At 43.9% G+C, this 15,202-nt stretch overlaps 1 protein-coding gene across 3 annotated transcripts in view; it reads left to right on the top strand.

Annotated features, from left to right (window-relative positions):
- The window catches only part of Kdm3b (lysine demethylase 3B), a 103,799-nt gene that overhangs the window by 51,450 nt on the left and 37,147 nt on the right, over positions 1-15,202 (top strand). For all 3 annotated transcript variants that reach the window (XM_045132368.1, XM_045132367.1, XM_045132366.1), the window contains 4 exons: positions 2,565-3,813; positions 6,159-6,360; positions 9,634-9,848; positions 13,661-13,813. In XM_045132368.1, coding sequence (XP_044988303.1) covers positions 2,565-3,813; positions 6,159-6,360; positions 9,634-9,848; positions 13,661-13,813 — 1,819 coding nt within the window. The remainder of the gene's footprint in view (positions 1-2,564; positions 3,814-6,158; positions 6,361-9,633; positions 9,849-13,660; positions 13,814-15,202) is intronic.

The following is a 15,202-nucleotide window of genomic DNA, read 5'->3' as shown; positions in this document are numbered from 1 at the left end:
TGTAGCAGTGGCAAATACAGCAAAACAGAAGTTATAGCTCATAGGTAGTTGCATGCAGTGTATGAGGCCCTCGTTCAATCCCTAGCACCTTGAGATAGCACCACAAAAATGTATAGTGTTTCCATTTCTGACTTCTCCAGCAAATGCATTTTTTTTTTTTGTTACGGGTTGTTGTTTTTTGTTTTTTTTTTCAGGGGGAGGAGGGTAGGGTCTCACTGTAGTCCCAGGCTGGCCTCAAACTCAAATGGAACTTACTTATTTGTTTGTTTATTTTTGCTTTTTGGGGTTGACCTGGAATTCACTGTGTAGTCTCAGGGTGGCTTCACAGCAATCCTCCTACCTCTGCTTTCCAAGTGCTGGGATTAAAGGCGTGTGCCACTACTCCTGGCCTCAAATGGAACTTTAAAATTCCTACTGTACAGGGCTAGGGAGGGAGATGAACAGGCAGAAGAGAAAGGTCATAACTGTACATTTGACACTGTTCATGGTATTTCCTGTTAGGTGACCATTATCACTCAAAGAATCAGGTGAGAATCTTACATGGATTTAGATCATATAAGTCATGTTTAAAATTAATGCCTCATGTGTGGTGGCACATACCTTTAATCTCAGCATCAGGAGACTGAGGTAGGAGGATCACTGTGAATTTGAGGCCAGTCTGGAGGTACAGGGTGAGTTTCAAGTCAGCCTGGGCTACAGTGAGACCCTACCTCAAAAAAAAAAAAAAAAAAAAAAAAAAAAAAAAGATAGCCAGGCCCAGTGATGAACATCTTTCTTATAAGGAAAGGATTTGGAATTTAATCACTTGAAGGAAAATGAATAACCATCCAAATTATTTTTCATTTGTGTGTGTATTTATTTCGTAGTGAAATATGTACTACTAATACGAGTTCCCTGCAGTCAGTCATACAGGTATCAAGGCTGCTGGCCAAATCTTGGTAGTGAGGAAACAGCAAAACCTCAGGGCTGTTTCAGTCTGTTCTTCATGAGAGGCTGGAAGTCAATGTGTATTTGATGAGTTATTCTCTAACTCTGCAATGTTCTAAGGCAGTTACAGCACATGTACTGTAGACAAGCCATGAGTAGCCTCCTGGATTGTTACTCGTCTGTGCCACCCTCAGGAACACTTACCATTGTAACTATTTTAAAACAAAATTCTGTGGTACTTGGCACATTTAGAATGTTACAAAGCTCAAGCTGGAGAGATGGCTTAGCAGTTAAGGCATTTGCCTGCAAAGTCAAATGACCCAGGCTCGATTCCCCAGTACCCACATTAGTCAGATGCACAAGGTGACACGTGTCTGGAGTTTCTTTGTAGCGGCTGTAGGCCCTGGTGCACCCATTCCTTCTTTCTCTCTCTCTTTCCCTCTTTCTCGCTCTCAAATAAATAAAGTATTTTGAAATGTTACAAAGCTATTATCACTATGTAGTTCCAGAAATTTTTCTCATACTAAAGGAAAACTCCATATTCCACTTGTGGAACAATTTTTACTTCCAGTGTTTAAAAGTTTGATATACCATCTTTTACTCTTAATTTTTTAAACATATTTATTTATTTATTTATGAGAGAGAGAATGGGCACACCAGGCCTGCAGCCACTGCAAACGAACTACAGATGCATGTGCCACCTTGTGCATATGGCTTATGTGGGTCCTGGGGATTTGAGCCAGGCTTTACACGCAAGTGCCTTAACTGCTAAGCCATCTCCCAGCCCACTACTTAATTTGTTTTGTTTTGTTTTTAGAGGTAGGGTCTCAGGCTGGCCTCGAACCCACGGTGATCCTCCTACCTCTGCCTCTCAAGTGCTGGGATTAAAGGCATGTGCCACCATGCCCGGCCACTACTTAATTTAAAATATAAATATGTTTATTTGTAAGTAGAGACAGAAAAATACAGGGAGGATGGGTATGCCAGGCCTTCTAGCCACTGAAAACACTCCATATGCATGTGCCATTTTTTGTGTCTGGCTTTACGTGGGCATTGGGGAATTGACTCAGGGTTGTTAGGTTTTGAAGGCAAGCACCTTAGCTGCTAAGCCATCTCTGCAGCCCAATTTTTTTTTTTTTTTAGTAATATATGGTATGCAAGTCAAGTCTTACTATTAAATTAAACCAATAGTAAGTGGGGCCCCAGTATGTGGTTCAGTTGGTACAGTGCTTGTCTAGCATGCACAGGGTTCATTCCCCAGCACCTCATAAACCAAGAGCGGTGGTGCATGCCTGTAGTCACATTAGTTGGGAGGGAGGTTAAGAGTATGTGGTCATTCTTGGCTTCAGGAACCCTTTCCCCCATTTCTTAATGGAGCCTCATTCTTTCCAAATACTGTAGATTTCCAGCACTGCCATCTATATGGGTAATAACCTGTGGAGTGGCAGAATGACTGGCATTCTCCTATCTCTGGCTCATTTTGCTAATGAGATACCATATCTCTGTGCTGATGAATCCAGCTATAAGAGCCATGAAATTGTAGGAAAGAACAATTGATTGAGTGATAGCGAGGGCAAAGAATGAGATCATTAGATTGGCATGCCAGTATTGCTAACTCAAGCTAATCTTCCTTTCAGAATTCAAGAAATTCTATTCTGGCCTCTTCTGGATTTGGAGCATCTCTCTCAAGTTTGTCACAACCATTGACTTTTGGTGGTGGAAGGAGCCAGTCCAATGGAGTTCTGGCCACAGAGAGCAAACCTCTGGGCTTCTCTTTTGGCTGTAGCTCTACACCAGAGTCTCAGAAAGACACTGATCTCTCCAAAAACTTGTTTTTCCAATGCATGTCCCAAACTTTACCCAGCAGTAATTATTTCCCCACAGTTTCAGAGAGCATGGCAGATGATTCCTCTAGTCGGGACTCATTCAAACAAAGCCTCGAGAGCCTAAGCTCAGGCCTGTGTAAAGCCAGATCCACTCTTGGAGCAGACACTAAGCCAGGCCCTAAGGCTGGAAGCTCTGTGGACCGAAAAGTGCCTACAGAGTCCATGCCCACCCTTACTCCAGCCTTTCCACGAAGCCTCCTGCATACCCGCACCCCAGAGACTCATGAAAATCTATTTTTACAGCCCCCTAAACTATCCCGAGAAGAGCCTTCTAACCCTTTCCTGGCATTTGTGGAAAAAGTTGAACATAGCCCTTTCAGCAGCTTTGCATCTCAGGCATCAGGTGGCTCTACTGCAGCTACTACTGTCACCTCCAAGGCAGCGCCCAGCTGGCCCGAGTCCCACCCCTCTGCAGACTCAGTGTCGTTAGCAAAGAAGAAGACCCTCTTCATTACAACTGACTCCTCCAAGCTGGTGCCTGGTGTTCTGGGCTCAGCTCTCACCACCGGGGTCCCAAGCCTCTCTGCCATGGGGAATGGCCGTTCCAGTTCCCCCACCAATAGCCTCTCCCAGCCCATTGAGATGCCTACTCTGTCCTCCAGTCCCACAGAAGAGAGGCCAACTGTGGGTCCTGGGCAGCAAGACAATCCCCTCATCAAAACCTTTAGTAACATCTTTGGCAGGCCCTCGGGCAGCTTTCTGTCCTCCCCAGCGGATTTTTCACAGGAGAACAAAGCTCCTTTTGAAGCTGTGAAAAGGTTCTCACTGGATGAGCGAAGCTTGGCTTGCAGACAAGACTCAGACTCCAGCACCAACAGCGACTTGTCAGATATGAGTGATTCTGAGGAGCAGCTGCAGGCCAAAAGTGGCCTAAAGGGGATTCCGGAGCATCTCATGGGGAAGCTAGGCCCTAATGGGGACCGCAGTGCTGAGCTCTTGTTGGGCAAGGGCAAAGGGAAGCAAACCCCAAAGGGCCGACCTCGGACTGCTCCCCTGAAAGGTGATCCTGCTGGGGCTGTAGGTCGGCTTTACTGTGGCACTCTTAAATGTTCCATTTGAAAGTTTTATGATCTCATAGTGTAACAAAGCCAAAATGATCTGGCATGAGATCACCATCAGACCTGGTTCAGGGTAGGATTCCTTCCATGTCAGAACTACTGTAAAGGTTATCTCTTCACTGAAGAAAACTTTTTAATTGTTTTTCTTATTTATGTGTGTGTGTGTGTGTGTGTGTGTGCATATCAAGATTTCTTGCTGCTGCAAACAAATGCCCATTGGTGTTACATGGGCAGCTGAGGTACTGATCCCCAGGCCAATAGGCTTTGCAAGCAAGAGCCTGTAACCATAGAACCATCTCTCCAGCCCCAAAGGGAAATTCTTTTTTTTTTTTTTTAATTATTTATTTATTTGAGAGCAACAGACACAGAGAGAAAGACAGATAGAGGGAGAGAGAGGGAATGGGCGTGCCAGGGCTTCCAGCCGCTGCAAACGAACTCCAGATGCGTGCGCCCCCTTATGCATCTGGCTAATGTGGGACCTGGGGAACCGAGCCTCGAACCAGGGTCCTTAGGCTTCACAGGCAAGCGCTTAACCGCTAAGCCATCTCTCCAGCCCGGGAAATTCTTAATCTTTATCCACCTGTCATATTTGATCAGCAATTATGTCCTTGTGGGCTTTTAAAACATAGTATTTCTTTATTTAAGAGAGATAGCTGGCCGTGGTGGCACACGCCTTTAATCCCAGCATTTGGGAGGCAGAGGTAGGAGGATTGCCATGAGTTCGAGACCAGAGTGAGACCCTACCTCAAAAAACCAAAAGATAAAAATAAGAGAGATCACGAGAGATTACAGGCAAGTCAGGGCCTCTTATCATTGCAAACAAACTCCTGATGCAGGCACCACTTTGTACATCTGTCTTTAGATGGGTACTGAGGAATTGAACCTGGGATGCTAGGCTTTTCAAGCAACTGCCTTTAACTGAGCAATCTCCCTAGCTCCTCATGTGTTCTCTCCCTCCCTCCTTCCCTCCCTGTCTCTCTCTTTCATTTGTGTTTTGGAGGTAGGGTCTCACTCTACGTCAGGCTGACCTGAAATTCACTATGTAATGTCAAGGTGGCCTTGAACTCACAGCTATCTTTCTATCTCTGCTTCCTGAGTGCTGAGATGAAAGGTGTGCACCACCATGCTCAGCACTTTTTTTTTTTTTTAATGGGAGGACAGGATTTATTTTAGGTTTATAGATTCCAGGGGAAGTTTCTTCATGACAGAGGAAGCTTTCTCACTTCATTATACATCCAGAGCATAAAGCGAGTGCTATTTCATTATTTTCTACTTCACTTTGGCCCTTTTTTTTTTTTCTGTTGTTTATTTGTGTTTGGTTTTTCGAGGCAGGGTCTCACTCTAGCTCAGGCTGACCTGGAATTCACTTTGTCGTCTCAGGGTGGCCTCGGACACACAGCGATCCTCCTACCTCTGCCTCCTGAGTATTGGGATTAAAGGTGTGGCCACCATGCCTGGCACTTAAGCTCATTTTTAAATTTATTCCAGGGGAGTGTTTAAGAATTGGTCTTTGTTCCCACATAGCAATTCTTTGTAGACTTCACAAAAAGATTTATCCCCTCAATGACAGAGAAAAGAGGGAGAGAGACAGAAAGAGAGAGAGAGAGAATGGATGCACCAGGGTCTCCAGCCACTGCAAACGAACTTTAGACGTGTGGGCACCCCTTGCGGATCTGGCTAACCTGGGTCCTTTGGCTTTGCAGGGTAAATGCCTTAACTGCTAAGCCATCCCTCCAGCCCGATGATGTGAATTTTTTTTTTTTTTTTGAGGTAGGGTCTCACTATGGTCCAGGCTGACCTGGAATTAATTCTGTAGTCTCAGGGTGGCCTTGAACTCACGGCAATCCTCCTACCTCTGCCTCCCGAGTGCTGGGATTAAAGGCGTGCGCCACCACGCCCGGCTCGATGATGTGAATTTTTGATGGAGACAGTCTCATAATAAAAGTAGCTCTTTTCACTAGGAATTGATATACTATGGGAGCCCAAAAGGCCTTGATTAAAAGAATAGCCATATCCTGAGGAACTGGAGGCAGGTGACAGCTACCTCTTTGTTGGTGTTTGCAGCCCACAGCGTTTTCACTTGTAACTGGGTGTTGCACAAGTTCAGGGTTCTTAGTTCCCACCTGAAGCCTGTCTGCTTCCTGCTCTCTTTCTGGGTGCATTCTCAAGCAGTGCAGAGAAGAGTAGCCCTGGTCAGGACAGGTATCTCTTCCCCAGGAGAATCATATTCTTGGGCCCCATGTATAGCTCTCATGACAGTCTTTTTCTGCTCCCTCCCTTGCCACAGTTGGCCAGTCAGTGCTGAAGGATGTGAGTAAAGTGAAGAAGCTGAAGCAGTCTGGAGAGCCCTTTCTGCAGGACGGGTCCTGCATCAACGTCGCACCTCACCTGCACAAGTGTCGTGAGTGCCGCCTGGAGCGCTATCGGAAGTTCAAGGAGCAAGAGCAAGACGATTCCACTGTAGCCTGCCGCTTCTTCCACTTCCGGAGGTACCCACACCCTTCCTCTGCCTCCATTCCCAGTTTTCACCAGGGATAAATAACCCCTACTCTCTGGATCTACAAAACACGTCTTGCTGTCTCCTTCATCTTTTTCCTAAACCTATTTGCTCTGTGCTGAGACTCTGTCTTAGTAATCACTTAGTTGAATTTTATAAAATTGAGCAATTTGGGTTGGAGAGACGGCTTAGCAGTTAAGGCACTTGGCTGCAAAGCCTAAGATCCCATGTTCAGTTCTGAGATCCAAGCCAGATGCATAAAGGTGAGGCAAGCGCAAGATCGCACATGCCAACTAGGTGGCACAGGTGTCTGCACTTTGGTTACAGTGGCTGAGGCCCTGGACCAATTCTCTCTCTCTCTCTAGTGCTCTCATTCTCTCTAAAATAAAAAGTAGCATAAAATTGAGCAATTTTAAAAAATTAATTAATTTCAAGTGTCAGGGTCTCTTTTTATTATTTTTTTTATTAACAACTTCCATGATTATAAACAATATCCCATGTTAATGCCCTCCCTTCCCCCACTTTCCCCATTGAAACTCCATTCTCCATCATATCCCCTCCTCCTAAATTGAGCAATTTTAACTGTAGCACTGTGCTGTTTACTGAGTTCCTCTTGTTCTATTTGAAACCCAGTCATATAAGCATTTATACTAAAGCTCTGCCTGACCATTTGCCTCTTTTTTCAGGAATAGAGTAACTTGGGAGATGAGGAAGCCATATTAGAAGCTAGTGTGAGCTTTTCTTATTCTTCTCATTTTTAAAAATATTTATTTACTTATTTGAGCCAGGCGTGGTGGCGCATGCCTATAATGCCAGAACTCAGGAGGCAGAAGTAGGAGGATAACTGTGAGTTCAAGGCCAGCTTGAAACTACATAGTGAATTCCGGGTCAGCCTGAGCTAGAGTGAAACCCTACCTTGAAAAACAAAACAAGCCGGCCATGGTGGTGCACACCTTTAATCCCAGCACTTGGGAGGCAGAGGTAGGAGGGTCGCCATGAGTTTGAGGCCACCCTGAGACTCCATAGTGAATTCCAGGTAAGCCTGGGCTAGAGTGAGACCCTACCTCAACAAACCAAAAAAATAAATAAAAATACTAAAAAGAAAAAAGAAAAGCTGTTTTTTGTTATTGTTGAGAAAGTGTATGGGGGGGCACACCAGGGCTTCCTGCCACTGCAAACATGGATTTCAGATAAACACACTACTTCATGCATTTGGCTTTATGTGGATACTGGGGAATCAAACCCAAGCTCTCAGGCTATGTAAGCAAGTGCCTTCAGCCACTGAATCATCTTTCTAGCCTCTATTTTTTGTTTGTTTTTATCTGTTGTGTTTGTTTGTTTGTTTGTTTGAAGGTGGTGGTTTGTTTTGTGACTGTGTATTTCCAGGTTGACCTCAAACTAGTGGATCATACACTCCTCCTGCTTCCAACTGCTGCAATTACATGATGTGAGCCACCACATTCAAAAAAAAAAATTTCCAAAAAATAAACAAGCTGGGCATGGTGGCGCATGCCTTGAATCCCAGCACTTGAGAGGCAGAGGTAGGAGGATTGCTGAGAGTTTGAGGCCACCCTGAGACTACATAGTTAATTCCAGGTCAGCCTGGACCAGAGTGAGACCCTACCTAGAAAAACCAAAAATAAATAAATAAATAATTTTTTTTCCAGGTAGGGTCTAACTCTAGCCAAGGCTGAACTGGAACTCATTCTCTAACCCCAGGCAGCCTTGAGCTCACAGAGGTCCCCTTACCTCAACCTCCAGAGTGCTGGGATAAAGGGCATTTGTCATCACATGTGGTAATCTTTAATTTTTGTTTGTTTGTTTGTTTTTGTTTTTGTGTTTCTAAGACATCCAAATAGTTGATGGATTTTATGTGGATTCCTTTATTTAGTAAATATTTATTGAGCACTTCCTGTATGTGTGCCATCCATTGTTCTTGGCATTGAGGGTTCTGTAGCAAGCAAACATCTAATTTTAGCCCTCAAAAGATTTGGAAAGGAGTGCTAGAGAGATGGCTTAGTAGTTAAGGTACTTGTCTGCAAAGCTTAAGGACCCGTGTTTGAATCCCCAGTATCTTCGTAAAGCCAGATATACAACATAGTACATGCATCTAGAGTTCTTTTGCAGCAGGTAGGGCCCTGGCATGCCTTTTTTTTTCTCTCTCTCGCTCTCTCTTTCCTTGTAAATAAATAAAAATATTTAATTTAAAAAAACACATTTTGGGGCTGGAGAGATGGCTTAGTAGATAAGCGCTTGCCTATGAAGCCTAAAGACCTCAGTTCAAGGTTTGATTCCCTAGGACCCACGTTAGTCAGCTGCACAAGGGGCGGTGCATGTGGCTGGAGGCCCTGGCACACCTATTCCCTCTTTCTCTCTCTCTCTCTCTCTCTCTCTCTCTCTGCCTCTTTCTCTATGTCATTCTCAGATAAATAAATAAAAATAAACAAAAAAAAATTTTTTAAAAACACATTTTGTTCTTGTCTTACTCCTTAAGCAGTATAATGTAACAACTATTTACATAGGAATTTCTCCCCAGCACCACCACCACCCTAGTTAATGTCTCAGGCCCAGGCAACCTGAAATTTACTATGTAGTCTCAGAGTGTCCTTGAATTTATGGCATTCCTCCTATCTCTGACTCCCCAGTGCTGGGATTAAAGGCATGTGCCACCACACGTGGTTTACACAGGATTTTTGCCTAAGGTACTATAAGTAATGTAGGGATGACTTGGTTATATTGTAAATACTTTTAGTTTATATGAAGGATTTGGTCAACCTCAGGGTTTAGTAGCTAGGAAGCATGGCCTGGAGCCACATCAGATCCCAAGGGACAGCCTTTGTTTTTTTTTTTTTTTGTTTGTTTGTTTTGTTTTGTTTTTCAGGGTCTCACTGTAATCTAGGCTGACCTGGGACTCTGTAGTTCCCTGCTGGCCTCAAACACAGTGGTGGTCCTACCTCCGCCTTCTGAGTGCTCAGATTAAAGGCTATGCCACCAGGCCCAGCTATATTTTTTTATGTTTCTATTTATTTATTTGCTTGCTTGTTTGCTTGCAAGAAGAAAGAGAGAAGGAATGGGCATGTCAGGTACTCAACTGCATAGGAACTCCAGATGCATGTGCCACTTGATGCATCTGGCTTTATGTGCATACTGGGGAATTGAACTTGGGCCATTGAACTCAGATTTTGAAGGCAAGTGCCTTTAACCTCTGAGCTCTCTCTCCAGCCCCAGGGCAATGGTATTTAACTTGTCTACTTTCCTACCTCAGGTTGATCTTCACTCGAAAGGGGGTACTTCGTGTGGAAGGGTTTCTAAGCCCTCAGCAAAGTGACCCTGATGCCATGAACCTGTGGATTCCCTCTTCTTCTCTAGCAGAAGGGATAGACTTAGAAACCTCAAAATACATCCTGGCCAATGTTGGGGACCAATTCTGCCAGCTCGTTATGTCTGAGAAAGAGGCCATGATGATGGTGGAACCACACCGTAAGACACTCTCTTGCTTGTTTTCCAGATACTCCTAGCTGGACATCTTGATTTTCTTTAATTTAGAGGGAGAAAAGGAAAAATGGCTTTTGTTGTGGGGGGGGGGGGTTGGGGGGCAGGGATCATGTGGGGGGTATGGTGGGTGCATGGTATTCTGTGTCTTATGTATGCACATGAACATGCCCATGAAGTGTCTCGTGCTTTCATCTACAGGTGGGTCTAATGTTCCATTGCTCTTCTCTTCTACCCATTCTTTTTTATTTGCTTATAACCCTAACCCTGTTAGGGAAAGAGAGCAGAATATAGTTGGACTAGGGTTTCCAGCCGCTGCAAATGAACTCCATATGCATGTGCCACCTTGTGCATCTGGTTTACATGGGTCCTGGGAGATCCAACCTGGATCCTCTCGCCAGCCCTCTTCTACACAATTTTATTTGGGCCTGAGTCTCCTATTTATCCTGGAGCTTACTGTTTTGTTTTGTTTTGTTTTTTCCAAGCGCTGGAAATTTTTTGTTGTTTGTCCACTTACAAGACTGGGATTACAGGGGGGAAGGGTGGGGGAGGGGTGGAGAGAGAGAGAGAGAGAGTGTGTGTGTGTGTGTGTGTGTGGCCATGCCCAGCTGTGGGTCATGCGGATCTAAGTCTAGTGCACTCCCAGGCCTCCTCAGGACCTCATACTTGCACAGGAAATGCTCTTAACTGCTGAGCCATCTCTCCAGCCCCAAAATGGTATTTTATGTTTACGAGAGAGAGAGAGAGAGAGCAAGAGAGCGAGCGCATGGGCATGCCAGGGCCTCTTGCTGCTGTAAATGAACTTCAGACAGACACCTGTGCCCCTTTTGTGCATCTGGCTTCATGTAAGTGTTGGGGAATGAAATGCTGACCAGCAGGCTTTTCAAGCATGAGTCTTAACTGATGAGCCATCTCACCAGTCCCCAAAGTGGCACTTTTTGTGGATGAAGTTATACCATTAATATCTCTTTGTGGCAGCACATCAAAAGCTTTAACTACATCCAGCAGATTTCATTCTTTCAGTCTTTGTCAATCAACAAGCCAAAAATGCCTAAGGTCCTGCTTGGCTTTCAGTTTTTGTCACACAGCTGCCATAAGATACACTTGGATCACATTTGGGTCTAGTTCACCCCAGCTGCTTTTAGTTGCTTTGAATGAATTTTCATTAATACCAGTACTCTGTGGTTTCTGAACAGACACAGTGCTCTTTAATGCTGTGTTTCACATGTAGAATCCTCATTACTGACTTTTGCAATATACTGATGCCTATATGAAGCTAAATACTATTTCTAGACAAAGTAAACAGTGAAAGACTGTACTATGAAATTATGGCCTCTTATTTCATTCTCTCCCTAGTTGAAAAATTTACAGTATCTTTTTATTTGTTTTTATTTTGTTTTATTGTTTTGGTTTTTCAAGGTGTAGGCTCTTGCTCTAGCCCAGGCTGACCTGGAATAAACTATGTAGTCTTATTGTTGCCTCAAACTCACAGAGATCCTCCTACCTTGGCCTCCCAGTTGCTAGAATTAAAGGCATGCACCACCATGTCCAGCATTGCTTTGTTTTGTTTTTGGTTTTTCAAGGTAGGATCTCACTCTGGCCCAGGCTGACCTGGAATTCACTTTGTAGTCTCAGGGTGGCCTTGAACTCTCAGCGATCCTCCTACTGCCCTCCCCACCCCACCGAGTGCTGGGATTAAAGGCATGCACCACCATACCTGGCTCCTTGTTTTGTTTTTATTTATTTTTTATTGTTAATTTTTTTTAATTTTTGTTTTATGTTTTTATTTATTTATTTGAAAGTGACAGAGAAAGAGACAGAGAGAGAGAGTGAGAGAGAATGGGCACGCCAGGGCCTCTAGCCTCTGCAAACGAACTCCAGATGCATGTGCCCCCTTGTGTATCTGGCTAACGTGGGTCCTGGGGAACTGAGCCTCGAACTGGGGTCCTTAGGCTTCACAGGCAAGCGCTTAACCACTAAGCCATCTCTCCAGCCCAATTTTTTAAAACATTATTTATTTGAGAAAAGTGAATCTGCCTTATGTGGGTCCTAGGGAATCGAACGTGGGTCCTTTGCCTTTGCAGGCAAATACATTAACTGTTAAGCCATCTATTCAGCCCTTAATTTTGTTGTTGTTGTTGTTTGGTTGGTTCTCACTCTAGCTTAGGCTAACCTGGAATTCATTGTGTAGTCTCAGGCTAGCCTCAGAACTCACAGTGATCCTCCTAACTATGCATCCCGAGTGCTGAGATTAAAGGTATACACCACCATGTCTGGCTGTTTGTTTTCAAGGTAGGGTCTCACTGTGCCCAGGCTGACCTGGAACTCACTCTTTAGTCCCAAGCTGTCTTTGAACTCACAGCAGTGCTCCTACCACTACCTCCCAAGTGCTGAGATTAAGGTCTGTGCCACCATGCCTGGCTTGTTGGGGTTTTCTTTGTTTGTTTTGTATTCTTTTTTTTTTTTTTTTTTTTTTTATTAACATTTTCCATGATTACAAAATATATCCCATGGTAATTCCCTCCCTCCCCATTGTTTGTTTGTTTTTGAGATGGAGTCTCACTGTAGCCCAAGCTGACCTGGAATTCACTATGGAGTCTCAGGGTGGCCTCGAACTCACGGTGATCCTCCTACCTCTGCCTCCCCAGTGCTGGGATTAAAGGTGTGCTCCACCATTCCTGGCTTTCGCTTGTTGATTTTTGAGACATTTTCTCGTATAGCCCAGACTGGCCTCAAACCTGCTTTGTATTTTAACTGGCCTTAAACTCCTGATTCTCCTACCTGCATCTTCTAAGTGCTATTTCAAGGGTATTATTTACTTACTTAAAATTATGTTTTATTTATCTGAGAGAGAAAGAGAGAATGGGCTTGCCAAGGGCCTATAGCCACTACAAATGAACTCCAGATGCACACATCACCTTGTGCATCTGGCTTACATGGGGAATCGAACCTGGGTCCTTTAGCTTTGGAGCCAAGTGCCTTAACTGCTAAGCCATTTTTCCAGCCCTATTATTTATTTTTTAATTAGTTATTTTATTTGCACGTGTGTATAAGTGTGCTAGGTCCTCTTGCTTCTGCAAATGAATACCAGATGCATGCCACTTTTTGTGTCTGGCTTTACTGTACGTGGATGGCTTGGAAATTGATCCTGGGTCTTCAGGGTTTGTAGGCAAGCGCCTTTAACCACCAAGCCATCTTCCCAGCCCCTTTGCTCTATTTTTGTTTTTTTGTTTTTTTGTGTGTGACAAAATATTGCTATATGACCCAGCTGGCCTTGAACTCATGGTCTTCCTGGTTCAAAGCCTCCTGAGTGCTGAAATTACAGGCATGTACCACCATACCCAGCTAAAATTGTATAGTACCTTAAGTGACACAATATAAAATTAATTTCCTATTGACACTAGTTTATTATATCCTATTCTTTTTTAATATTTTACTTTTATTTATTTACTCGAGAGAGAAAAAGAGGCAGAGAGAGAGAGAATGGGCGCACCAGGGCATCCAGCCACTGCAAACGAGCTCCAGGTGCATGTGCCACCTTGTGCATCTGGCTTACGTGGGTCCTAGGGAATCGATCCTGGGTCCTTTGGCTTTGCAGGCAAGTGCCTTAACTGCTAAGCCATCTCTCCAGCCCTATTATAATATACTATTATTAATATTAGCCCTTGAAATACATGTTTTATGTATTTTGTTTCTCTTTGAGATTTATTGCTGGACAAATGGTGTAAGTGGCAATCACTGGACCTGGGGTCTTTTGCTATTAATCAGATTACCAATAATATTCCTCTTTTTTCTACCAGAGAAAGTAGCATGGAAGAGAGCTGTACGAGGTGTACGGGAGATGTGTGATGTATGTGAAACAACTCTGTTCAACATTCACTGGGTTTGTCGCAAATGTGGATTTGGAGTCTGCCTTGACTGTTACCGGCTTAGGAAAAGCCGTCCACGTAGTGGTAAGCAATTATTTTCCTATATAATTCCGTTTCTTTATTATTATTATTATTTTTTCCAGGTAGGGTCTCACTCTGGGCCAGGCTGATCTGGAATTAACTATGTAGTCTCAGGGTGGCCTCGAACTTACAGTGATCCTCCTACCTCTGCCTCCCAAATGCTGGGATTAAAAGTGTGCGCCACCACACTGGACTATATATATGTGTGTGTGTGTATATGTATATGTATTTTTTTTTATTTATTTAGTTGAGAAAGAAAGATGTGGATAGAAAGAAAGAGAATGGGCATGCCAGGGCCTCTAGCCATTGCAAACGAAATCCAGATGCATGCTCCACCTTGTACATCTAGTGTTACATGAGAACTGAGGAATAGAGCTCAGGTCCTTAGGCTTTCCAGTCCAGCTTCTTAATTGCTGAGGATTCTCTCCAGGCCAGTCCAGTGCAGTTCTGAAGTATCCTGTAGGTTAGTAGAGTTATGAGCCTTGCAATTTAAATATGAATAGGCTTGTCCCTCTCCTTAAGCTGCTTAGCTTCATTTGTCTTTGTCTTACCATTTTATTTTTAATTTTTTTTGTGTGATTTTTCCCCCTGCCCCCCCAGGTAGGGTTTCACTCTAGCTCAAGCTGACCTGAAATTCACAATGTAGTCTCAGTGTGGCCTCGAACTCGAACGATCCTCCTACCTCTGCCTCCCAAGTTCTGGGATTAAAGGTGTGCGCCACCACACCTCGCTTTTTATTTATTTGTTTGTTTGTTTATTAATTTATTTTTGAGAGTGAGAATGGGCCAGCCATTGCAAACGAACTCCAGATGTATGCACCACCTTGCGCATCTGGCTTACGTGGGTCCTGGGGAATCAAATCTGGGTCCTTGGGCTTCTCAGACAAGCACCTTAACCTCTAAGCCATTATTCCAGCCAACTTAATATTTTTATTTGTTTGTGAGTAGAGAGAGTAGACATGCTATATGTGAATAGTCTGCCACTGCAGACGAACTCCAGATACATTAATTAAGGCCAGATGAACAAAATGGCCTTAGTTGTTTACAGGGGAATCAAACCTTGGTCATTAGGGTTTGCAAGCAAGTGCCTCTTCTTATTTTTAAATTTTATTTATTTATTTATTTGAAACTAGAGAGATAGAGTGGGCCCCCATGTGTTGCAAATGAATTTCAGATGCCTGTACTTCTTTTTGTATCTGTCTTTACGTGGTACTGGACAATCAAATGCAGGTCATTAGGCTTTGCAGGCCTAATTGCTGAGCCATCTCTCCAGCCCATGAATGCCTTTAAAAAAAAATATTGTTAAGCCGGGCGTGGTAGCACATGCCTTTAATCCTAGCACTTGGAAGGCAGAGATAGGAGATTCGCCATGAGTTCAAGGCCACCCTGAGAC

This window comes from Jaculus jaculus, chromosome 13, assembly GCF_020740685.1.
Source record: "Jaculus jaculus isolate mJacJac1 chromosome 13, mJacJac1.mat.Y.cur, whole genome shotgun sequence".
In the NCBI taxonomy this organism is placed as follows: Eukaryota; Metazoa; Chordata; class Mammalia; order Rodentia; family Dipodidae; genus Jaculus; species Jaculus jaculus.
Note: the sequence above shows the minus strand (reverse complement) of the source record. Positions and strands in the feature narration are given on the sequence as shown.